Below are 26,700 nucleotides of genomic sequence, written 5' to 3'. Positions count from 1 at the left end.
GCAAAGAAGGTAACCCTATTTCCCATAAGTGTCCAACTCTCAGGCATTGTCCTGCATATTTCACAGTAGCCTCTCTTTATCTTATCATGCAGCAGACACACACAAGAAGCATGATGTCTTCAAGAAACATGCACTATTCTTCCAAGTTGTAGGAAAGTAGGACCTGCTTTCATGGTTACCCCCACTTTGTGCTGGTGTTATTCTGTTTTTGTTTACTAGTCTGACTGGGATCCTGCTAATCAGGACCCCAGTCACAGTGCTTCCTCCCAAAATTGACTATGGTAAGAACTCCTGTACCTCCACAATTGGCTACTGGTATACCCTTCTAAGTCCCTACTATATTGTAGTAAGCTCTCCAGGGCCTAGGAACAACAGGGGTCTCCTATGGGCTGCAGCATGTATTGTACCACCCATGAGAGACCACTCAAACTGTGACTACAGGCCTGCCATTGCAGCCTGTGTGGGGTGGTGCTTGCACTTCTGACGACAGATATACATTTCCTTATATCTGAGGTCACTACCCTTAAAACCTATAAGTCACCCCTCTAACAGGCCTTTCATTCCTGAAGGCAGGGTGCTTGGTTATAGGTATGAGGGTGCCCCGGCATAAGCAGGACACCCCTACAAACCCCGTAGTCGATTCTCCAGGATTTGTAAGTGCGGACAACCATTTTAATACATATAGTGGACATCAGTCATTATGAGATGTCTAACTATATAGCGGCTGCACCGAACCTGGTAGTGTTTGGTATCAAACATGTTGGAATTATACCCCAACACCAATTCCAGTGTTGGAATTATGATTCCATCTACTGGGGGGCTCCCTTGAGGTACCCCCTGTACTCCCAATTACAGCCTTTCAGGGTCTGACAGCAAGATAGTGCTGCTTCCGACCACAGATACAATTTTGCCCACCTGTTGCTGAGCCAAGCTCAAGCAGGGGAAGGTAGAACAATAGGTTTCGTGTCCCAGGGAGGTGTAACCACGTCCCAGACATGAGTTAGTGGATTGGACTGGTGAGGGGCACTTGCCAGTGCCACCAGACTGCTTTAAATGGCACATTTGGTGCCCCCCTTGCATACTCCAGTTCGAACCAGTTCAGGGAGCCCTTGGCTCCCGCTCTGGCATGAAACTGGACAAAGGGCATAGGAGTATCCTCCTTTCTCTCTCTAGCCCTCCTCTAGGAGGCACCCTGAGTTGTCCCAACTCCTTTCCTAGAGTATTTAAGGGCTTACCTGTGAGTGGGTCCTCAGATTCGGCATGGGACAAGACTCAAGCATGAACCCACATCACTCTTCGGCCGTCTGGACACTTGGACTTCGCTGGACTTTGCCTGTAGCAGAGACTGCATCAAGGAAGACTCCTGCTGTATCTGGTCTTGCTGTTCTGCAAGTCTTCTTCATCGTCTGTGTCTGTGCTTCTTTCAAGATCTTCAACAGACCTGTGGCCATAAAGGGCATGTGAAGTAATTTCCCTTGGAGTGAAGGAGTCACTCCCCTGCATGTGTAGGCACCGCAACAAAGCTGACCGGTCTGCCGCTCCTGACGTTCCATGGACCTCAAAAGGCTCAGCAATAAAGGTGGTGATTTTTCAATTCTCTCGAGGCCTGACCTGTCCTCTTTGTAATCTTGAGGCCAGTATCCCCCCTCTGCACCTCTGGGATCAAACCCATGTGCACCGCATCGACTTGCTGTTGCCAAGGCTAGTTGACTCCGTACTCCAGAGATCTTAGGGTTACAAGAAGCTCCAGCCTCCAGCATATTTTTCTGACAAGTACAGCATCCTCACTGCATCCTCTGCACCGTGGACCCTCCATCTAGGTGAGCTGCTCGAGGTCCTCTTGCGACTCCTGTGCCTTCGGCCTGTGGGCCCTCTTGAGGGTCTTCTTCTATTTCAGTGGGCTCCACTGCTTGCTAAGGGCCTGTTCTGACTCTCCTGCTTGTGGTGAGTCCCTTGGACCTTGCTTGTCCCAACATTGCTCCTGCTTCGCTTTCCACACCTGTTGTAGCTGCCAAGACTTGTTGGTGCTCATGCCGAACACCGACCCCCCTGGCTCTCGTCTTCCGACATGAAAAAGACAGCTTGTGCATGGCTCCTGGTCTTCCTCAGCATTGCCTGGTCCCCACAGTTGGAGCAACAATGTCATCATCAAGTCACTTGAACCATCAGTTATCGATGGGCATTGCTCTTCTGCGCCTCCTCGTCACTTCTGAGAGACATAAACACTATCCCCTCTGTTACAGGTTCTTCACTTCCAGCATCCATCCTTGGATTCCACTTGACTCTTGCACAGTGTTCTCCAGCTGCATCTTTTCTGAAGACCTCTGTTGTGGTCTATGACAGTTTCCGACGTCACTTCGCACCTATGCACCAGGCTTCCCTGGTGTGGTATCCTGGCTCCTAGGGTATCTACGGGTGGGGTGACTATCCAACCTTCTGTATTCCACAAGCTTTATTCAGCGTCAACTGGAAATGGTCCTCCTTCTTAAAAACTGCAACTGCGATTTCCCTGTTGACTTCTATTGGGCACACAACTGTGTTTACACTCTGCACAGCGTCCGTGGGTTTCCTGGGTACTTACCTTAGGTGGTTCCTGGTGTTCCCGTCTCCTCTGAGTCGCCTGGTCCAAGTCCCATCTTTGGTCGAAGTTCGCATTCCACTTTTTTAATATATGGTTTGGTCTCCTCCTGGAGACCACTGTATTTTGTGATTACCTTCCTATTGCAATTGAAGTATTGTTGTGTATTTGTGTTTATATCTGAGTAGGAGATATACCAATGTGCTAGTGAGGGTTGTGTAATAAATAGACATCTTTTTATATATACATTGTGTGGATCTTTTTCATTTAACTTACACTACATGATTAGATCTGGTAGAAACAAGCTTCTTCATACTCCAAGATAAGCCTGAAGGCTGTTCTCCACTGCTACCACTTTGAGAGCTTTCTATGGTTGGCTAAGACCACTTAAATCACCATAAGTGTTGCCTGGATTAGTGCAAGGTGCTTCACTTAACTAAGTGTGCACCATATACTAAGCCAGCCTCCTACACAAGTCATCTCTAAACACCTTAGACAAGCGCAAGATGCGATGCAGTGACACAACATCTGCTGTCAAAACTGTTATCCATCTGCAAAATGCCCTTACCTGGACCACAACTTTACAGGTGGAACTCGAGATCCCCAAGTTTACTTTTCCTCAGCTCACGATTTATTCTTTTCATCATCACTGTCAGCATGACTTTTATTTGCTCCAACATCTTGCCAGTCATCACTGATTCTATAGCCACAGTCCAACTCAACATCCATCAAAACCAGCACTGACAATGTGCCCTCTATCGTCTCAGGCACCAATTGCACCCCCAGTTCATTTGGGAACTGCAAGAAATGTGCTAGTAAGTCAGCACACAGTGCACTCTTTCCCATAGACACAACTAACAGGACGTGGACCAAGGGCTGCATGATGAACTTGCTGTTTCAAAATGGGATAAGTCATTCCAGAAAGGAAATGAACAATTTGAACATGGTGCAAGATACTGAATGCTCACTGGCCATGGTCTTATATACAGATAAGAAGACACTGAATTGTATACCAAGTGCCTCAAAATTGCCTGGGTGTATCAAGACCAATCACAAAGCAAATTGTATATCACACTTTGTAGTATCGACTCTAGTCCTCATCACTTACCTATTTCAGTGTCCCTCTCTATACTTTAGTACTCCTCTGCATAGTAGGCATGCTGGAGGAAGTAATTAATGGCCACAACAGGTTGTGTATCATCCTTACCTCAACATCTGTATTCTCCAGAATAATTCTACAAAAGGATTTTTAAAAAAAAGCCTCTAAAGGTCTGTAGTTAAAGGGGCTCTCTATCCTCCCTATCTCAATTTTTAGGCAGCTTATTCAAAGACAACTCAAATCCAGGGAATCCTGGCTTTGAAGGCGCTAAAGGGAATCCTTTAGCACCGGGACACTCTTAGAGTAGCGGTGCGCTCTACAAATTCCCAATTAAAATTCCTGATTGAACTCTTGGTGAACAATAACAGAGGCAGAATTCTCAGCACATCTGTTCAATCTAGAGTTAGAATAAGATATAAGAAAACCAAACACAAAATAGTCTTCCAAATGCCTTGTTCGCTCTGTCAAGATAATAAGCCAACCAAGTTTTCAAAACTTCTACCTTTGTATGAATACCTTCCTTTCTCAAAAATGTCTCTCTTTTCACCTTTTGTACATCTCTCTCCTGTAACACCATGTAGAAACGTCTTCCAACCGATAGCACATTAAAGTTGAACCTGTTATCTTTGCCAATGCTACGCAGAGGTGGTCGTAGTGGTGATACGGTATTTGTGGTGTTCTTGGTTTTAGTTGTGGCATTGGCTTTGGTGGCGCCATTGCTATTGGTGTTTGGTGATTTTGTGGTATTGATGGTGATACTAATGGCAGTTGCATTAGTTGTGCTATTCTGATATTGATATTGGTTGTTGTGTTGTATTGACGGTGGCAATGGTACTGGTGGTGGTGGTGGTATTGGTTGTGGTGTTGTATCGTGGAGATATTGGTGGTAGTGTGGTAATGGTGTGGTGTTGAAAGTATTGGTTGTGGTGCTATGATTGGTATTGGTTGGGCTGGTATTGTGGATAGTGGTATTGGTTGTATTGTTGGAGGAAGAAGAGGTGGTGGTATTGATGATATTAGTATTGGTGATCGTAGTACTCATGGTGGAGGTACTGGTAATACGGTATTGGCGGAGGTAGTATTTATGGTATAAGTATTTGAAGTGAAATGGATGCCATTGGTAGTGGTGTGATATTAGTGGTGGTCTATGTATAGTAGTGTTATTTGTGTTAGTAATGGAGGTGCTGTTAGTGATGGTACTAGTGGCGGTATTGGTTGGGATGCTCTATAGGTAGGTGGTGGTGTATTGCTAGTGGTGTGGTATTGGTGGTGGTGTGCAGGGTTTTAAGTGGGTCGGGTCTCACCGGGTCTGAGCACCGGCAGTTTTTTTTAAGGGGGCCTCGAAACAAGTCTCTGTTGGGCTCTGTTTTGTGCCCTGGCACAGGCGGTCTGTTTTGTTTCCGGACTGCAGTGACAACAGGCACATCGATGTGCGCGTGGTGAGCGTTGTAGGGGAAGGGAAATCCTTTAAAGAGAGTCATTTTCTCTCTGGATTTCCCTTCTCTTTTTGAAACTCAGGAGCAGCAACATTGTCGTGGTGTCACCAGGGCTTTAAGTGGAAGCTTTTTCAATATTATATACAAGCCATAGTTGCTGCTTATTTATCTTATGCAACTAGCAACCATTGACAAAGCCAATAGTCCTGACTTGTAGGTATGATGTGACTTGTTGTATCATATATCTGGACGCAATGACAGGAACAGCAAAATACAAGTCAGGTGGCACACTATGCTAAACACAGATTGTTGGCTTATGTTTTTTTAAGCCACGCCCTTAATTACATTGACCACGCCCCTTTGAGAGACCCCCCAGTTTTTTAATCCCACTTAAAGCCCTGGTGGTGTGTGATTGGTGGTGTGAAATTGATGGTGGTGTGAAATTGATGGTAATGTGGAATTGATGTGCTGTTGCTGATGAGTGATATTGGCGGTGGTGGTATTGAAGGTTGTTTTGGTAGCGCTGGTATTAGTGGTATTGGTCGTGGCTGTTTTGGGAGTATTGAGATGGTGGTATTGGTGTTGGAGGTGGTATTGGTGGCACTTGTATTGGTTTTATTAGGTAATGGTGGTGGCGATATTGATAATGCATGTATGGGTTGAAGAATAGATTGTGACAAGGAGTGTGATAGGAGAGTTCTTTCACGGTATAAAATAGATCGGCGTATAATGCAATACAAACATTCCACAGGAGGAAGAACGATACAGTAAATAGCCGACAGCATGACGTAAGAGAGGTATGATGTTCTGGCTGAGCCAAGCCCACTCTATACACATTTTAAACGAATTTATTACAAATTGAATACCGTTTAAACCTTTATATAGCCAGCCCTAGAAAACAGACACGCCCTCTCCCCGGCGTTTGAAATTTTGCTGTCTCATCCTGACGCCACGATCCTGTCGCTCTTCGCCCGAGGGAAAGCCGCAGCATCTCATTCTTGTGTCATATAGCGCTCCTTAGCGCCGAGTGAGGTCTCCAGGCACACACGTGTTAGCAGGTCATTGTTCGGGGATGGTTTCAGAACTTCCTTCCAAGGGAAGGAGAGCTGGGGGTGGGGCCTGCTGCAAGTACAGCGCGGGTTTGTTGACAGAGAAGTAGTGCAGGAAGCGAAGGCGAGCCATGGGTGTGACAGCAGGCTTAATCTTTCGGCAGGTAAGCCAAGCAAGAGGTGCAAACTGAATAACAAATCCGTTCAGTAGCATTGCAGGTGGAAGAGGTTTTTTCTGGCAAGAGCAGGAAGTTGTCCGGGTCCCTATTGACTGCGACTCAGTATTAAATAAGGATTTTTTTTTTTACAACTTCTAGACAACTGAACGGTGTTTGGGGGGGGGGGGGGGCGCGAAAAGTAAAAGTAGCTTGTATTTTATGGAGCTTTCCGCATCGCCCGTCTCCTGCTGTTCTAAGCGCTGCACATGGAAAGCGAGCGGGGAGTGAATTGGCAGGCGGTGCACCGCAGGACGGGTGAAGCCAAGCTCTTTCGGGCTTGGGCTGGCTCTGAAAGGCTAGTTGGGATGTATTCAGTGGAACTTCATAGGAACAACAGGGATCTCTATCTGAACGGCCAGTTACGCTGGGAGAGAGCCAGCCACACGCTACATGCGTCTTTCAAAGCAGTTAATGCTTGGCCAGTGCAGACTGTCAAGTCAAGAATCGTGCTGTCTGTCGGTCCTCTTGTCACTCCCTGATACCACGCCGACCACGGAGATTAGGGCTGAGGCCAGAGTCAGCCGAGAGGGCTCGGCGGAGTCAGCCGGTTTCAGTGGCGGAGCTGTTACGACAGGACGATGAGTCACTCACGTCAGCAGGCTCTGACGTAGGCCTCTCGTTCAGGCCAGTCAGTCAGGTCTTGCTACCAACCAATTGTGATGGGCGGGGTTGAATGTGTCAAAATGTATACTGCCCAATGCATTTCAACTGGTAGTTGGAACATGTTCCTCTTTTGTACAGAAATGTCGTGCATTTCATTTGTAGTCAAGAATACAGGCCCTTTACAGTCGGAACTCAGACGTACATATGCAGCCAGCGACAAGGTTCTATATTTGATGACAGGGTCTCAACTAGACCCGAACTTCGGTGAGGGGGCTAACACTCCCAGCAATGGGGCAGGTCGGGACAAGCATTTCCATAAATGGTCGGAGCTAATCCCATGGCCATTATATGCGGAAAAAGAAGTGAAAAATAGTGCAGTTTAAACATAATAGAAAAACAAGATATACATTTTTTTTATAGCTGTGACACTGTTCCTAGGCTTCAACGTATTGCAAGTCCAGAAAAATGCTCTTGACCCATTTTTGGCTGAAGATACAGTTTTAGTGTACCACAAAAGTAAGAGAGGGGTCCACCTACGACAAAGAGATGGGACACCAAATTGACAACAACTCAAAGCAACAATTTCCCTTTGGATTGTTTTTAAAGTACACTGTCTGTCAACTAATACCACATCCTTACCATACACACCACTCACACCAGGGAGTGTCACAAATTCTCCAAAGCTAGTATATAAATGTTTTATTCATTGATTTTCATTAAAAAAATATTTTTATAACAAAACATCAAATATTGCACCATAAATTGCATTCTAATGTGGAAAATCACATAATCACATACATCGTAAAGTTCAATGTGGGGGAATGTCATAGACATTAGAGTTTTGTCATTTAGGCACTAATCTGATGACAATTCCATGATCACAACAACATTATGTACAATTCATTTTTGACCAGGGTCAATTAGATTTAGTGCTTTCGCTGCAGCAGCACGACACGTTTTGGTGGTTTATACTGTTCCTACTTCCTTTATCAGGCAGAAATACTTGATATCTCCCAAAGTTTCAAATCAGAAATGGTGACATGTTGATGACCGATTCTTATGAGATCTGGCTCCTCCGATTGACAGAACGACTGGCCATTCCTAACATCTGTCCTGTAATTTTATTTTAAGGAAAATAACTCTATATGAGCCTGGAGTTGAATAATACAAATTAATTGCTCTGAGATTCTGGGACTGGATAGTCTCAAAATGTCTTCACCTCCTTACTATGACCAATCTTCTTGCTATTAACTCCAATTGCCGGGACTAAACAGTCTATTGACGCGCTCCATTCACAGCTTGTTTCAATAAACATGCAGAACAATGTCATACATTCACCCCAGTACAGAGATCTTGGCCTAAATCCATTGTTTCTTTGCTCACCATGCCATTACAGTTTGGACCTAGCCATATGCAGAACAGTCTTGACCCTACGCCCAATGGGAACAGTCCAGACCGAACTGCCAGGCCAGGTCCTCCCTGAACGGGAAACAAGCATTATTTTACAAATTAAGGACTGCTTACTGGGTTATCACATGTTACCGTGGGGTGTGTGACTGGTAAGTCACATTCGATTCCCCAAAAAACTTTAATTCTATCTGAGTTAATTGTGGGCAATGAGTTGGTAATATTGCTGCCTATAAAGACACAGTCACTCACCTGTGCTGCACTAAATAAAAATCCAATAGTTATTTTTACCATGCCACATTGAGCAGTTTCCGTATATGAAGCATATTGAGCCACATCCATGCAGGAATGCACCAGGTTGCTATTTATGAGCTGGGGAAAAAAAGTTGCCAAGAAGAAAGTATTATGGGCAGAGGTGCCAGCCTCAAAGGCAGGGGTCTAGCTAGAATACCGATACAAAGTTACTTGTTTAGGAAGATTGGTCCAGTTCCTTGTAGAGATGAAAAGAATCAAAGGCAAGGGAGAGTTCAAGGATAGGCGTTTTGGTTCTCCATTTGAATCCATTGCAGTGATTAAATCATCCGGTGTGGAAGTCAGTGTTGCCTCTGTGTCATAGCCATACCAGAATTTGGTTTGATAATCTGAGAGAAGGTTACTTTCTTCGATGAATGTATACATTTGTCTTAAAGGCGATCTTTGAACTTTTTTGCCTAGAAGCAATTAGTTATTCACCAGAAGTTAGAAGGGGCCTTCGTTTGAAGGCCTCTTTGTTTTTGGGAAGTTCTTTTGGGAATAGACCTTTAGCCAAATGTGTTGTTGATATTTCTGGCTGGATTGGCTGCAGAGCTATAAATAAGGATATTCTTGTATATATGAGCAGGACATGGGTCTGCTGGTGATTATGCTGATATACAAGCTTTTGCAGCCTTGATGAAGTCCTGTGTGGTCACAAGGCTAAGGATGAGCTACTGTGGTTGTTTTCATGTTTTGTTTTCTAGTAAACTGCACAGCACTGCTGGAAGTGTGATTGAGCAATAAAGAGGGAAGCATGGGGTCTAAAATTATTCGGAGGGTTGGAAGGAATGCATTTGTGTCAGGCACACAGCAAGTGGAGGTGGTGAGGCCTTCGAATGTGCTGTCAAGGCATCAGGATGTCCAAGGGTACTGCCACTTCAGATGCTGTGGTTGGATGATCCTTTTTCCTGTGATTTCTTCTAGCAGGTCTGTTTTTGTGACCTTGAGACCCATCATCGGCACTCCCTGTTCAGATCTCCGGTCTCATGTTAAGGTCTCTTGACCACTGTCTACTCTTGAGGCCTCAAGCCCGCTTTCCAGGACATAGGGCAGGTTACTTTGAAGCAAGGCAGGCATCAGGTCTCATGGTGTTCCTGGCTTCAGTCAGAGTTTCCTGCTACCTTCTCCTGGGTTGATCTTCATAAGAAAAAGAAAATTAAACATCTTGGCAGTTCGGGCTGGACTGTTCCCATGGGGCACAGGGTCAAGACTGATTTGCATATGGCTGGGTTCAAACTGGAATGGCATGGTGAGCAAAAAAACGATGGATTTAGGCCCAGATCTCTGTACTGGGGTGAATGTATGACATTGTTCTGCATTCTGTCCATCAATTGTTGTTTTTGCATTTGTCACCCCGAGTGGGAAGGGTATGCTCAGAAACGTGAGTCCCTTGCTCTCCATGCCACTGGAATCAAGCTATCCTGGCTGACGAGGGCTGAAAGCCCGAAACCGGTCCTAGGATGCTTGTTTCCAGTCCAGGGAGGACCTGGCTTGGCAGTTCGGGCTGGACTGTTCCCATGGGGCACAGGGTCAAGACTGATTTGCATATGGCTGGGTTCAAACTGGAATGGCATGGTGAGCAAAAAAACGATGGATTTAGGCCCAGATCTCTGTACTGGGGTGAATGTATGACATTGTTCTGCATTCTGTCCATCAATTGTTGTTTTTGCAATTGCTTTTTTTTAAAGCACCATAGTTAACAGATGTCTTTCAGAACTCCTGAGATTCAGAGTTTTATTATTTAGGTCTGCATGCATATCGCAGCAGTCACCTGACCATATGTCATCAACAGAAAAAGAGCTTTAAAAAGCACACCTAAGAGAGGGGCCTTGTCTCCGCCCACATGTTGGTTACCTTGAGTACAAAATTTGATTGGGCAAAACACATGTGCTTCCTTTGAGAAATAGAGCTTGTTGTACTGATTTTGGCTCCTGAGGGGAGTTCAGTCACCTAAAAAACATATGATGTGCCAGTTGCAATGGGAAGACTCCTTTACCATTTGATAATAGTATTGGCTAATAATATTCCGAAAGCGTCATGACATGCCCACTATTCATAGGCTTACCCTATTGGCGAATAGAGGTCTATGTTCCCTCATTCAAAATGGCCGTATCATCCACATTAATGCTGCAAAGGTTTCGGTGCAGGTTTTTTTCCTCCCCATTTACATTTGCGCTGTGAAGAATAAGCAATTGCTTCTGCCTTTCCATTCCAGTACTCTGACGGTCATGCCTGTTGCTGCAGCTCCACCATGCCTCATGCTTATCCTTCCTGCTGCATCAATGCACTGTTTCAGTTTGCTCTCCCAACTGCAGCCACCTGCACACGTGCAGCTCCCCAAAGCCAGGGTAGCCAGATTCAGTTAGTGGGATAATCCAAACTACATTGCTCAATTTTGAATATGAATAGATCCAGCGGTTAGGCGCTTATCTCTAGATATAGGAGAGGGCCCACTGGGACATTTGGGACACTAACTGAGTGTGGCTAACAAGGTTTCCCCTGTGCCGTGCAGCCCCCAGCTTGATACGTCAAACTTGCAAGCTCATTCACCAACTCCCGCATCTAGCATGCCTACTAACCCCGATCCTTTGGATATCAGCGACAGTGGCCCCTTAGCCAAAAGCATAGGCTGGCTGTTTGTTTCTTGCTAATTTTACCTGATCTGGCAGTTTGTTTTGCTGTTGGAACATTTCTAAAAAATACTCTCTTATGGGGGAATTCAGCAAATTACTAGTTTGATTAACATATATCTTTAATAGTATTTTATGAATATACCTATTTTAAAATGTTTTTATATAATTTAATTATTTTTCCATCATAATCATGTCAGTGTGTATCACCATGTAGGTTACATTTTGTATTACCATTTCTGATGAAAGCATGTTTTATCCTTTTATAATTATTTTGCAATAATCAAATAAAGAGACAAACAAACTATGAATTGAAAGAAATTACAGGTACGTTAAGAGAGCCACAGGCGTAACAGCTTTTTAAATATAAGCAATTATATCCATTTTATGATTAGACAATGATGTTATTTCATTGCTAAATCTCTGCTCCTGTCCTTACTGCAGACACAGTGTGCATTCAACTGTCACGTCTACACCTGCACTTTCTGCTCACTAGTGCAGGCTAAAGATCTGTGTAAGTGGTGGGGTGGGATACTTCCCTTAAATTCCAGCGAGCAAAACGAGAAAACAGATTCCTTGTAGGTGGTTTCAGGGAGAGTGTGATTCTCCCCTGAGAAATTCTGGAAACTTTTAGGGTCAAATTTGCAAAACCGCAACAGACCCTTAAAGGGCATTAATGAAATATTCCAGTACTTTCATGGTCGCTAGGGAAGCCTCGCCTTTCCTAAGAGTAAAACCCATTTTTTCAAATGTCACAAGTCAGAAATTATTTCCACTATACCAAGGTCAGTATTTTTTCATGGGTGAGCCCATTATGCCAAGGAGCACATACAATATGACAGGTCAAGAAAGCTGCCATGGATACTTTAGCCATAGTCATTGTTACCTCTAAAAAGTCCCTCCAGAATACAAGGGCCAGCAGTTTGCCATTAACAGTGAATAAAACGAGTACAAGATCTCTTATGGCAAGAATTACCTCAAATATCAGTTCCAGCATTTTTCTATGGATCCATCCCATATGCTAAGAATTGCCTGCATCATGTCAGGGCCTTCAGCCAGGTGTGGTGGTGCATTTTTTGTGTCCCTGCCACTGGGCATGGCTGGGCTAGCGGCTTTATTTTCTGTATATATTTAGCAGTATTTATTAAACATTAACAGTCCTTTCCGAAGGGATATCACTGTGCTGTCAGATGCCACATATTCAGTTACTATTTCGCAGGGGAAAAGAACAGAGAGAAAAACAATTACTCAGGAGAAAGGAAAGTTCTGAGCTTTTTTCTGAAACTGAGATAATCATCTATACGGCAAAGGTCCAAGGGTACCAAATTCCAGTGAGTTGCCGCCAAATATGTGAAAGAGCAGCCACCAGTTCTGGCTTTTCTTATCCATGTGGTCTTGGCCAGGGCTAAATTGGAGGATTTCTAGAAGGAGTGTAAAAATCCATTTTGGCATGAAGAATTATGTATAGCCCAGTGTGCATGACACAAAAGTTTAAAAGTAGCCTTTTTTGAATAGGAAGCCAGTGAAGGGTTTTTAGACAAGCGGAGAATGACTTATATTTGTCTTTAGTGCAAATGAGCTGTTCATCCATATTCTGAATCAGCTTAGTCGGCTGAAAAGGTACTCGGCTATCCCCATGTATAGGGCATTCCCATAGTCCAGTCTATTGATTACAAGGGCTTGGACTGTGGTCCTGCACCAGATTACTGGCTTTCTCCGTTAGACAGTTCGAGTCCCCACATCCAGTGATGGTATCTTAATATAAGCATGTCAGGGCCTGCAGTTTGCCATAGGTGATGTACTCCATCCAGATGCTATTAGTGCCCTTGTCCATAAGGCAAGAATAACCTCTAGTATGCCAGACCAGCAGTACAATTGCAAGCATAACATACATACACTCACACACAAACACTTACTCAAAGATACACATTCTCACTATATCTTTTGCACCCTTTTGTACAACTGTACTCTGTCAAATTCACATTCACACATAGACACACTGGCACTGACTTCCATTAGTCAATCTGCTTTTATTGTGTTAGAACAGCTTGACCTGCTGCTACTGCTATACCTGTCTTGCCTTTTAGTGAAGCTTAATAAAACATATTCTCTATACACTATTTAAAAATAATAACATATTGTCCTGTCAATTTTTGTTACAAGTATGATGTGAATGAAAAGCGCAGTTCCTTAAAAAAGCTGTACCGGGCTTATATTTGGTTTCACATGTGGATCAAGCAATTACAGTGGAGAGGGGAGAGGAGTTGGCCTAACGGCTAGGGCAGTCGAGCTCCAATCTGGGGAACTGGGTTCGAGTCTCTGCAATGACGCTGAACATCCTGTGATTCTGGGCAAATCACTTAATCTCCCCGTGCCTAGTAAAAAGGGATGTGTCCTCATGTAACGCAACTGGAGCTATGTAAAGCGCTCTGATACCCGATACCTTCGGGTCAAGTTCCTGCTATATAAAACTCTGTAAAAAAAAAAAACAGTACTGGAAATGAACTAATCCACTTTCTAACATGTAATATCACAGCATCCAACTGATCTTATGAAATGCTTGACTTCTTCAGCAACCATGGATTTTGTTCAATAACACTTTGCATTTGGGATTTTCAGACCCAACTTACAATGTAAAAAACTAAAAACCAGTCCCGGAATGAAGCATTGTAGTGAATGGAAAGCCAGGAATGGCTGAAAGTGTCACACGATACTCAATCCAGCATCAATCCCCAAAGCCTCGGCTCTACGCTCCCTCCCCATGCTATCCCACATCCTCAGTCCACTCTCCCTCTTGCACCAGCCTCATTGTTAAAGATGGAATTAAGTAAGCATCTAATACTATGGAATGAGCGGATATTCTGTGGGTGCCTTTGTAGAAATATGCGTATATTCATTAGAATTGTATACCTTTTATATGTGTAGCGTAAAAGGTGTGCTTATGTTAGTGCTGGGCGATGATGAATATTGTGAGTGAGTGCAGAGTGAGTGGTTTGAGTGTAGAGAGATGAAAGTGCTGATGTGAGTGTTGGCTGAGCTGCATGAATGCAATGTGAAAGGAGGGCCCATGTGAGTGTTGGGTGAGAAGAGTGTGCGAGAGAGAGAGGAGTTAGTGCAGGGTGGTTTGAGCGGTAAAAAAGCAGGGTGAGTGGTGTGCCTGTGTGTGAATACAGTGTGCGTGACAAGAGTGAAGGGGGAGCTGTGAGAATGACTGGTGGGTGCATGGTGAGAGGAGTTAGTGCAGGGTGAGTGGTGTGTCCCTATGAGCTCTGGCAGAATACTGTACCTTTCTGCAGGCAGGGTGAACAGAGTGCCTGTTTGAGTGCAGACTGAGAGGTGTGTCTTTGTGAGTGCAGGGTAGGGGAAGGGAGTGCAGGTTGAGTGGTTTGACTCTAGTGTGATTGATGTGCTTGTTTGCTTGGTGTTAGTGCAGGGTGGGTAGTGTGCTCATGTGAGTGAAGGATGAGCTGTGTGATTGATGGGAGTGCCTATGTGAGTGTACGGTGAGCGATGTGCCAGTGAGAGTAGGGTGAGAGGAGTGACTGCAGGGTGAGTGATGTGACCATATGAGTTTGGATGCGGGGAAAGTTTAGAGTGGGAGGAATGAATGCATAGTGAGTGATGTGCTTGTTTGAGTGAGATTGCAGGGTGAGCAGTGAGAGTTACACATGAGTGAAGTTTCACATGTGTGCAGGGTAAGTAGTGTGCTTGTGTTACTGGAGAGTGAGTGCAAGATGAAAAGCTTGAGTGCATGAGGAGTGGTGTGAGTGCACTAAGACGACGTGAGTGCATGGTGAGCGGTGTGCTCATGTGACCTCAGGGTAAGAGGAGAGAGAGTGGTGTGTGAGCACAGGGAAAGAGGAGGATGACCCTTGTGAGTGTGGGGTTACAGTGTGAGTGCAAGATGAGCAGTGTGAGTGCAGTGTGAGCGCTGTGGATGTGTGGTGAGTGTGAAAGTGAAGTGTGAGCAGTAAGAATGAGGAGTGAGTTGTCTGAATGCAGGATGTATTACCAGACACTTGGAGTAACTCAGCATGTTATTGACGTTTGGTGAGTAGGGTTTTAGACATAACTTAAACTTTTGCTATTATGGCATCAATCAGAGATGGAGGGTGGAGCAAATAAATATTTTGCTGATCCTGCAACAAACTTTCAGTCTTGTGATAAGGGTTGCCCGCTGACCAGATTTCTACCAGCACCACTGGTATTTAAAAAAAAAATAATTTTCATTAAAAAAAAATAATATTTTCAGTCAGTTTTGAAAAGGACAGTACAAATTGGCACAAACATGCGCCCATGGCAAACAAAAAACAATGCCGGTGGCATAGATGCAACAGTAATCCTCACATATTTCATCGACTGTGAACTGAAAACAATGAGATACACATTTGACATCAGGCAAGTACAATCAGTGAGATCAAGTATAACATTAGGCATGAGCAGATGGGGCATCAATTCCCTCTCCCATCACTTCCAGGTCATGTTATTTAATCCACCCACCCCAACGTTTTGCGAAATTTACGAGGCACCCTCTGCTCCCATAAGTAACTTATTCTGTGACCATGTGTAAGTCCATCCCCGCCCTCCATTCTGACAAAGATGGCTGTTTGGAAGCCCCACAGCGTTTCACCACATCCCTCTTTGCAACCGCTAATCCCAGATTGCAGAAGAGTAACTTCACCAGTGGAATATCCACATCATTAGGTATACCAAGAAGACTATACTTAGGGTCAGGGGGAGTGTTGCTGTCACGACTTTACCCCGCTCGCATATTATCTGTTGCCAGTATGGGTGTATAGCCAGGCAAGTCCACAGGGTATGAAGGAAGTCCCCACTCGGTCCACCGCACCTCAGACATTCGGGAGACACTGCTCTCCCAATTCTGGGGAGGGGTGTTCTGTCAAAATAACTCGATGAAGAATTTTGAATTGAATAAGTCTTAGTCTGGACTTGATAGCCATTTCTTTTGGGTGCATCAGTGCTGTCTCCCAATCTAAATCATCTAGCTCCCCTACCTCTGATTCCCATTTCGCCCTCAACACCACTGGCATTTTGATGTGCCAGCTGGTATTTCTGGGCCTTATCTGTGCACACTTCAAACAGCATATATAAATAGAAACCACTGTGGTCTAAATCTGTATTAATTATGCATGACTAATTATTAAAGGAAACAAAGACAGAAAAGTAATGTATAAATTAATACATTCAATTTTATTTACAGCCCTATTTAGTATCCTGACCAGGCCTTTGCAGACTCTTTAAAGAACAATAAATGGCCGCTATTTTTCTCTTTGAAAGTTGGCAACCCTACTCGTGATATGCCTGTTTCACAAAATTAATTCTTTCACTGTGGCAGCAAAAGGTAAATACGAATGTACGGAATAGGCAGAGTGGGGATCCAGGTAAAAAACACAAAGCCTCATTAACCAGTTCACAAAGGCATGTAAATGGTCTTTCAAAAACCTGTGAAATACTCGGGTGAGGCTGAGATATGACACTAGACACTGCCCAGCTAAGCCCATAGCAGCTAAAGGAACTGTGTGTGTGTCCTGGAAGCTGCAGCAGCCCGGGCTCAAGACGGGGGGAGGTAAAACCCTTTAAGTCCCATGGGCATTGCGCACCTGTGTGATGACATTATTGCAAAAAAAATAATGAGTATGCAGGTATAACATATCTTGGTGGCGTAATCAACATTATAAACAGTGTCATGCAAAATAGATATGCTCTACGTAAGAAGGTCGCAGGATGCAGATATGAATTGCATGGCCTTTTGATAAGAGCTTTTCACAGCCTGTTATGTATAATTGGTGATTGTATAGTGTCTGTGTGTTCGCATACTGTGTGAGATCGGAAAATGTATGTGTGTGTTATCGTATAGTGTCAGTGAGATTGTATAGTGTATTTGGGTGTGTGATCTTACAGTGTCAGAAAGATTGTGTAGTGTATGTTGGTGCCTGATTGTATAGTGTCTTCGAGATTGTAAATTGTGTGTGAAATCAGATAGCGTACGTGTGTGATGCTCACAAATTGTCTGTGAAATCATATATTGTATGAAAGGTCTTATAGTGTACATTAGATCGTATAGTGTACACATGACTATAATCATATAGTGTCTGTGTGAAATCTAAAGAATTTTTTAGATAGTGTAGTGTACATTTGTGTGACTGACTTAGTGTCCAGTACTGTACATTTGCCATTTGACTTAATATCTTGCAAATAAATGTTAAACGGTGCAATGTCCCACCAATCATTAACAAGCATTAGCAATGCCAATAGGTCTGACTTTAAAGAAATATTGTATGGTAATGTGAAGAATTACAAATAAATATCATTGCAATGGACATGTATTTGTGATTCATTTGTGTGGAAGCAAACAACTGTAAAATAATATTGGTTACGGTTAAAAGGTCAGGTGTGTGCTCCACTTCTAAGCCAGAACTAAACATCCATGTAAGTCAGTGATACTCAAAAGTATTGCCCGAGGGCCACAAGCGGCTCTCCTGACCTTTTACATGTGGCCTCCTTATCAATAGCAGCAGTAGGCGGCTGTTTACTCAACAATACTAACAATTTTATTTTTAAATAAACAGGCAAGCCTTAATTTAAAGGTTAATTAAAGTTAAAGAAAGGAAGTAACCAGGTTGCCCTGCAACTCATGAATGTAGGGACTCCTTTATTTTTTAAAGACAACTTAAAGAAAAAGTGCAAAAATATGATAAAGTAAATTCAGAATTCAAAAAGTGTAGTTCATTAACATGCAGAACCATTTCACCTCAGTACATCAGATCATATCGGTGCATTGAGAAGTATTTTTTTTTTTAAACTGATAAGTTTCAAACATGAATTTAGAAACATTCATTCTACCCCCCACCCTGACAAAAATGCCAATAGTGAACTAGGAAAGCATGTCAGGTCAGTTGTTATGTCCACTCTTTGAGTGGCCAGGGTTCCTATTATACATGAACAACATTAACGTTTAATAATTCAAACACAAGAGTTTTTGTACAGCACACAACTTGAATTCATGTATGTCATGGTTCTCTTATATGTGATCATGAAGAAAAAGGAGGGAAAGTGAAATAAAACAATTGCCTAAGATCACACCATTTGAAAAAGTGGGGAAAACGGGATTAATCCCTGTTTTTTTTGGTTTCACATTGTGCAATTCAGCCACTAGATGGATATGCTTTTCTTCCCCTACACCCACATCTGTGCGCTGCCAGAGTAAAAGACAATAAATTATCTAGTTATCTAAGACACCTTAGTAGCATTAGAATGTCAAGTGTGAGCCCCCAAAAGTTCAAGCTCTGAATAAATAAACAAAATGATCACAGCTGTGTTGAGGGCAAGCACTGTGTTTGTGGAAGTACACAGCTTCTGCCCAATCAAAAGATGTACTCCTGGCTCCCAACATGTGGGTAGGGCCAAAGCCCCTCTTGAATGATCCTCATATAATTGTCTGGCAACTGCTGCGCTGTCAAGCCAGATAATATAAAGCTCTATACATTGGCAATGTCAGAGAATGGAAAAAGAGAAACAAATAGACTACATTGTGTCTTATTTTGTGCTTGCACAAAATCATATCTAGATTTCAAAGGTGAGCACCAACTCACAGTTCGATACAGGGTCACTTACTAAATAGCCTACACCGCTCTGTGGAGATAGGGTGTTCTATGCAAACACTAGAGGTAAAAAAATATCTCTCTGATATAGCTGCAGTGTGCCCCCCCTTACTGTCCTGCTGCATGGAGTCAATCTCCACACACCTCCAAGCCTTGCTTTAACAGATTATGGGGTCTTTTAGGATGTAGGGTGGATCGCCACCGCCCGCATGGCGATCCACCCTACATCATACCCCGCCCGCCATCCATTTCCCCCGCCATATTAGTATGGCGGGGGGACCCCGGCGGACGGAAAGACCATCCGCCGGTATTCCGCCGGTCGACCAGTCGACTGGGCGGAAAGGGGGCTGGATATGGTGGCGGTGTCTGCTAGACACCGCCATCCATATTAGCATGGGCAGTGGTGCAGGGCTTTCCATGGCGGAGACCCCGCCATGGAAAGCCTTGTGGATTTCGCTTACGGGGGCCTGTTGCGTTCCCCCAGGGTATTGGGGGTGGGGGGTGCACATGGGGGGTACCCATGGTACCCCCACTACATTGTCACGGCACCGCCCACCACAATGCTAGGAATAGAGGATGCCACCGCCATGGTGGCATCCTAATTGCCGGTGTGGGACCGCCGCACCACTGGCGACCAGTCCCTGCACCACTAGGGTGGCGGGCGGACCATCCTAATAGGCCCCTATGTGTTCTAAGGGGCCTACTAACAAAACAAAAGCTATGTGTGTAGGTTTACTACATGTATATTTACTCGTACACCTTTAAACAACTTTACTAGTTTTTAATATATTTAGCATTTATGATTGTAATGTTACTCAAAAGTATAGATTTACATGTCCCTTTAGTAAAAAGTTCAGCTACGACTGTAAAGTTACTATTAGTAGTGAATATGACATTAACTGGCTGATGAGCCCATAATAAGGGCAAAACCGGTCCTGGGTTGCTTGTGTTCCAGTTTAGAGAGGGCCTGGCTTGGAAGTTCGGGATGGACTGTTCCCACTGCAGCAAGGTCAAAGCTGATTTGCATATGGCTGGGTCCAACCTGTAGTGGCACGTTGGGTGAAAAATTATGAATTGGGATGCGGCCTGAACGATCGCCAGTGGTTGAGACTAATTCAAGTATTCCATCATTCACTTTGTTTTTTGATGTCTTAAGTGTGATGAGTATGCCCAGACATAGGTCTCGTACTTACTATGCCACAGGAATCAAGTTATACCTGGCTGATGAACCCATATTATGGGTGAATCCGGTCCTGGTTTGCTTGTGTTCTGGTCCAGGGAAGACCTGGCTGGACAGTTTGGGCTGCAATGTCCTTTTGGAGCAGAGTAAATGCTGATTTGCATTCGTCTGGGTCCAAACTGATGTGGTATGGTGAGTGAAAAACTATGCATCGGGATTCAGCCCAAGTGAACACCAGTGGCTGAGATTAATTCAAGTATTCCAGCCATCACTTTTTTTTGTTGATGCTTTAAGTGTGACGGGTATGTGGAATGACTCAATACCTGCACTGAGCCCATAATAAGGGCAAAACGGGTTCTGGGTTGCTTGTGTTCCGGTTCAGGGAGGACCTGGTCTGACAGTTTGGGCTGGACTGTTCTGATTGGAACAAGGTCAAGACTGATTTACATACAACCACCTGGGGCAAAATACCTCCGAGGCAAATAGAACAATGATTTGGAACATGATGCAATGCCTCGTACCGACTGCGCTGTCTGTACAAACAGATTTACTGCTGCCTAATCAACCATGTATGAAGTCAATGTCCTCCATGTATTTGTTGTTACTCTTTGCAACACCCCCGAGGTGATTTTGTTCATGACAAAAACACAATAAAAATATATTTTTAAAAAAGACTGATTTGCATATAGCTGGGTTCAAACTGAGGTGGCAAGGTGGGTGAAAAACATTGGATTGGTATGTGGCCCTGAGCGATCGCCAGTGGCTGAGATTAATTCAAGCATTCCATCCATCACTTTTTTTTAAATGCGTTTATGAAAGGGAGACAGCAGAAATGTGCCATATCTACTAATATATGACTAATTGCTGCTGCCTCCTAGCGCACTTGTGCCAGCCTAGCGCCAACACAAGCACCCTAGCACTAAGTGCAAGGGTGCTTGCGTTACAAGCAGGGTTTTTTCTGAAGGAAGGGACACCTTGCTGTACAGAAACGGTCTTTTAAGGCATTTCCTTCTTTCTGTGTGTGCTGCAGTACGCCGCATACATAGAACGAGGAATTAACAAGGAGGAATAAAGATATTTCTCCTTCTTACACCTCAGTTAAGAAGGCGCAGCATTTTGGCGCAATACCAGGCTTTCTTTAGTAAATCTGTGATTGTGTCATAATTCATGGGTGGATGTGTGGGAATGCCCACACTCCACCCATGGAACACCACCTTGCCACAAGATAAGGCAAAGCACCATTATGCGCTGCCTTGCATTCCTTTGGATTCACTAAACCATGCCATCAAGGAGCTATAAGTAAAATAAGTGCATTGAGATAAAATCATAATAACTATGCCTTTTGAATAGTGCCTCAACGATATTCTTCTGTAAAGTAATCCTAGGGTGGAATTCATGAGGAATTGAGCAGTTTTCTAAAGTCATTTGCACTCTACTGTGACTATTACGCTTTCACATTGTCGGAATGAACGTGCAAATATTTGTTTATTAGTGCACGTGTTTTGGGAGGGGGTGCTTGTGAGTGTACTGCCTTAAAAATCACAGACAAATGCATTCAACAGTAAACATGAGAACCACAAACTAATGTTTACCTTAACACAGCCTTAGTAACAACAAGAGTTTGCTTTGGGCACCTATAATGAGAGTCCTTTTCATATATTGTTGAAACAAGTACGACATCTCATTCGTTGCAACCTAGAATGGAAAAACATATACACCTCTCGAACAATAACAACACAACCTATGAAAACAATTCACGCTTTAACACTTAATTCAAGAATAGCACATCGATGAACAATACTATCCAGCAATCACAATAAACACCACCATTCACATATACAACCCTTCCTCCCATCAACAATTGTGTATTCATTGCATTCCTCACTAATGTGCCAAACCAGCTCTTCTCAATCATGCACAACACCTTTCTTCTCTTTGAAACATCTGTAGTCACTGGATATTATAAATCTTGGCTAGAGAACAACTCAGTTACTTCCTACTGGGCATATTGCAAGGCCGCAACTTGGACGTTTTCTGAAAAAAAAATCACACACAATGGAACACCATCTCAAACACCGTACCACGTCATTGCGTTGTGTCAGCAAAGTCACCCTGCTCCTAGTCATTATTTGTCAAGACCAGAAAATGCTATTATTTTCCATAATGATGTCCTCTCACCACCCTCATTAGCAAGATATGAACCAATCCCACCCCCTTCCACTCCACTGAAAAACACAAATGCAACACCATCACTACCATGCTGACTGGTAAACATCACCAGCGCATCCCTTGTACAACACAGGATTTCTTTCCCAGCATGATCATCAAAAGCATCACCAGGAGTGGACACATACACTCAAAGGTGTAGCAAGGTTGCTGTGGACCTTACTACCAGAACAAGCAGAAAATGGAACACTTTGTAGTAATAAACTCAGAAGTCGTGAATCCTTGAAGTTAGTTTATTACTGGTCAACACAGCAGAGGCAACAAAAGACGTCCGCCTTCGACAATTAACGTCCTCGCATACATTTGAAAACCCTGGAATCCTCTGACACCATCACCCAGCAACCCATGAACATTCCTAATGAAACCCTGCCACACAGGCTAACACTCTAAGTTTAATAACCAGGCATAACATATCCCCCTTTCTCATTTTTTTTAAAACAAAATAAACGTCACACAAAAAAAACCATAAAACAACCCCAATATAAAACAACCCCAACTTTCACATAAACCCTACGACATAGAATCACTCACGAAAACGCATGGGAATTCTGCTTGTCCTACTACTCCTCCTCACAGTAGAACGCACATCACCAGTTCTACGACCCGCATCTAAAGCATCAGAAAAGCAAGGCTTTCCTGTCCCACTTGTTTCCCTAGCTTTAACAATTTTACCAACATTCCACCAACTACCCCCTTCAACCTTTACAGCATTCCTACCGATTTCTATGACACGGATGGGTAGTCCAAACTTACTTTCTCCCTTCTTGACATGTATGGAAGATTTAATCCTAACAAAATCCCCCACCTGCACTTCAACAAGCTTAGCGGAATTTTTCTTATCATACCACCGCTTTTGTTTGACTTGAGCACACCCAACATTCCTTTTCACGATCTCCATCAGAACGTTGACATCATGTAACGATTTGATCCACTTATTCATCCAACCTGGTCGGAAACATGTATTGGCTTTACGTCCTCTCAATAGCTCAAATGGAGGCTAACACTCTAAGTTTAATAACCAGGCATAACATAAAACAGAAGGAAGGCAAGAAGTTTTTGCCTTCCTTCTGTTTCAGTCGTTTTTGGGGATTTCTCTCGTATTTTCAGACTTGCTGCGCATGCGCGAACTAAGGGCTAATTTTTATTTGCTTTACGCACGCGCGAACCGGCAACACGTCTGAGGCATCTGTTTACGTCAGTCTTTCTGTTCTAGTTGCCAAGCAACAATCACCGGCACTCAAGTGATTCAGCTCCTGTGCTGCAGTCGAGTCTTCGTTTTTACAACTAAAGATTACCGTTTCTTCTGTGGATTGCTTCTGTGATCCACACACACATACATACATATATGTATTTATTTTACGAAGTTTGCAGATCCCATCCTCGTCGCCAGTGAAATTGTAGTAATAAACTCAGAAGTCGTGAATCCTTGAAGTTAGTTTATTACTGGTCAACACAGCAGAGGCAACAAAAGACGTCCGCCTTCGACAATTAACGTCCTCGCATACATTTGAAAACCCTGGAATCCTCTGACACCATCACCCAGCAACCCATGAACATTCCTAATGAAACCCTGCCACACAGGCTAACACTCTAAGTTTAATAACCAGGCATAACACACTTGCCATTTGATTGGGCAGAAAAACAGTCATAGTTGGTTTCAGTTTGCCACAATGACTGAAGGAGCTGGTTCAGTGGATCCCTCACCCTCACATACCTGTGCTCAACTGCCACTGCACCTTCTACACCAATGATAGCTATGTCCCTCCTTGTGCTCACCTCAAGAATGCCAAATTAGATCACAAAACAACACCTCTTTAATGGCCCATTTGTCCAGCTTTATCAAGTTGATCACAATCTAATCAGATCCTAATGAAAAACACAGATTATACCATTTTCCATATTGTTAGAAATGGGTTCTCTAGTTGGCAGGGGTAGGTACCTTTGTCCAAATAGGGACCCTTGCTTCTAGTTAGGGTAAGGCGTAATACACACTTCAGATAACCCGTGCTCACCCCCTTGGTAGCTTGGCACGAGCCGGCAGGCTTATCCCAAAGGCAATGTGTAAAGTATTTGCACCAACATTCACAGTAACATAGTGAAAACACCACAAAAGGACACCACACCAGTTTAGAAAAATAAAATATCTTTATCTAAAATTAACAAGACTGAAACACAAAAAATCCAACGTACACAATTAAAAATATGACTTTCAAAAGGCTTCAAGAACTTGTACCATAGAAAACTATGGATGCGTGTCTTTTACAAAAAGTACCTGTAGTTGCATCAAAATTCATAACGCTAAACAGCCGCAGAGTCGGAAACAAAGAGATGCTTCAACTCATTAGACCTTGGGGAGGCGATTCAACAGTTCTGCTGCAAGCAGGAGAAGTTATGCGTCGAATCCGGTCTGTTGGGGGAAGTGATGTGTCGATTCTTTGAGACGATTTTGGTCCGCGGGTGATAGGTCGGGATGACTTGCCAAAGAGGTGCGATGCGTGGAAACCCAAGATGCGGCGGCGGTCGATGCGGTGGTGTCAATTGGCACTGTGTCTGTTAGACGGCGACCTCAGAGGAGCCCGGAAAGGGGTCCTGACTACCCTGAGACCCACCCTCAAAGTATCGTAGCCGGGCACTGGCGGGAGATTCCCCAGGGGGAGGACTCTCGCAACCAGGGTCGTACTTCTGGTACCACACGACACAGAGGGACCACACTGAGTATTCTCAGAACAAGCTTTATCAAACAGGTATCACTGCAAAATATGTACAAGGTGAGCACGGGCTCACGAGTCTCGGAAAGGTAGGGGGTAGCGGGACTGTCTCTGGTAACGGTTCAAAGCAGGGACGTACCCGGCGCACAGCTCACAATCCTCGAGCTGGGGGATACGTGGTCGGAGTTGGGGTCCGGCGGGACCGTGAGAGTCTGGGGGAGCCGCGAGTCACTCAGCAGGGCTCAGGTACAAGTTCGGAGGTCTTACGATCTTCAGGGAGCCGCGAGTCACTCAGCAGGGCTCAGGTACAAGTTCGGAGGTCTTACGATCTTCAGGGAGCCGCGAGTCACTCAGCAGAGCTCAGGTACAAGTTCGGAGGTCTTACGATCTTCAGGGAGCCGCGAGTCACTCAGCAGGGCTCAGGTACAAGTTCGGAGGTCTTACGATCTTCAGGGAGCCGCGAGTCACTCAGCAGGGCTCAGGTGAGTTCCAGTTCCAGGAGCCGCGACCACGTCAGCAGGCTCTCGTTGTTCCAGCGTCGAATCTGCCGGACAGCCCCAGAGCACCCCTTGTTATAGTCCGACCCCTCTTTGATGTCCGGAGCCTGTGCAGGCAGGGGTCTTGTCACCTGGGGGTCGCTTGTCGGGATTTCCTGCTATAGTCTTTTGATCCTTTCAGGGCCGGGTCGGGAGGAGTCCCAGACACCCAGCAGGCACGGAGCCAGCCCTCAGGGAGGCCGGAGGGCCGATCGAAACCCATCGTCCCAGGGGAGTTCAGAGGTGCGGTAGAAACTGCTCCTCCCTCTCTCATCCCCGGGAAGCGTGATGTCCTCCAGCCGGAGTGGCGCCTCTAGGCCCGGGTCGCACTGGGGCCGGGCGGCCATCTTGGTGCATGAAGTGGGCACGCGGGCCCGGGGTGGCCGAAAGGGGAGAGGCCAGGGACGGGGATGTCCGGGTCGGTGCGTGTGTCCTGGTGGGGAGGTTCGGCTGGGCCGGGGGGCTTGGGCTGTAGGTACCAGGTTTCGGTGGTGCGGGGGCACGGAGGGCCATTCTACGAGGCCGGGTCCAACACGCGTCCCCCCCAGCTGAAAGCCGGAGAGAACTGCCCATCAGCTTGGGGGGTTCTCTTCGCTGAGGCGGAAGAACCGGGAGAGGCCGTCAGCATTGGCGTGGTCCGTACCAGGGCGGTGTTCCACGGTGAAATCCATCCCCTGGAGGGAGATTGACCACCGCAGTAGCTTGGGGTTTTCTCCTCGCATCTGCATGAGCCAACGTAAGGGCCGATGGTCAGTTTGGACTCTGAAATGGGTGCCAAACAGGTAGGGTCGTAGCTTTTTGAGTGCCCAGACCACGGCAAAGGCTTCGCGCTCTATGGTGCTCCATCTTTGTTCTCGGGGCAACAGCCGCCGACTGAGGAAGGCGACGGGCTGGTCTAGGCCTTGGTCATTTACTTGGGACAGGACGGCCCCAATGCCATGCTCGGAGGCATCGGTTTGGACTATGAACTCCTTGGCGTAGTCGGGAGCCTGGAGGACGGGGGCAGTACACATGGCCCTTTTTAGGGCATCGAAAGCTTCCTGGCAGGCAGCCGTCCACTGCACTTTCCTTGGCTGTTTTTTAGATGTGAGTTCTGTGAGAGGGCCGACAAGGC

At 44.9% G+C, this 26,700-nt stretch overlaps 1 protein-coding gene and 1 long non-coding RNA gene across 2 annotated transcripts in view; one reads left to right on the top strand and one right to left on the bottom strand.

The window, feature by feature from the left end:
- The window catches only part of LOC146775849 (uncharacterized), a 344,841-nt gene that overhangs the window by 153,213 nt on the left and 164,928 nt on the right, over window positions 1-26,700 (bottom strand). The window lies entirely within an intron of this gene.
- Window positions 6,171-26,700, top strand: part of LOC146775848 (persulfide dioxygenase ETHE1, mitochondrial-like) — a 190,767-nt gene continuing 170,237 nt past the window's right edge. Inside the window, exon 1 of the mRNA XM_085638002.1 lies at window positions 6,171-6,326. Coding sequence (XP_085494128.1) covers window positions 6,294-6,326 — 33 coding nt within the window. The 5' untranslated portion in view covers window positions 6,171-6,293. The remainder of the gene's footprint in view (window positions 6,327-26,700) is intronic.

Source organism: Triturus cristatus, chromosome 12 (genome assembly GCF_964204655.1).
Source record: "Triturus cristatus chromosome 12, aTriCri1.1, whole genome shotgun sequence".
Classification (NCBI taxonomy): domain Eukaryota; kingdom Metazoa; phylum Chordata; class Amphibia; order Caudata; family Salamandridae; genus Triturus; species Triturus cristatus.
Note: the sequence above shows the minus strand (reverse complement) of the source record. Positions and strands in the feature narration are given on the sequence as shown.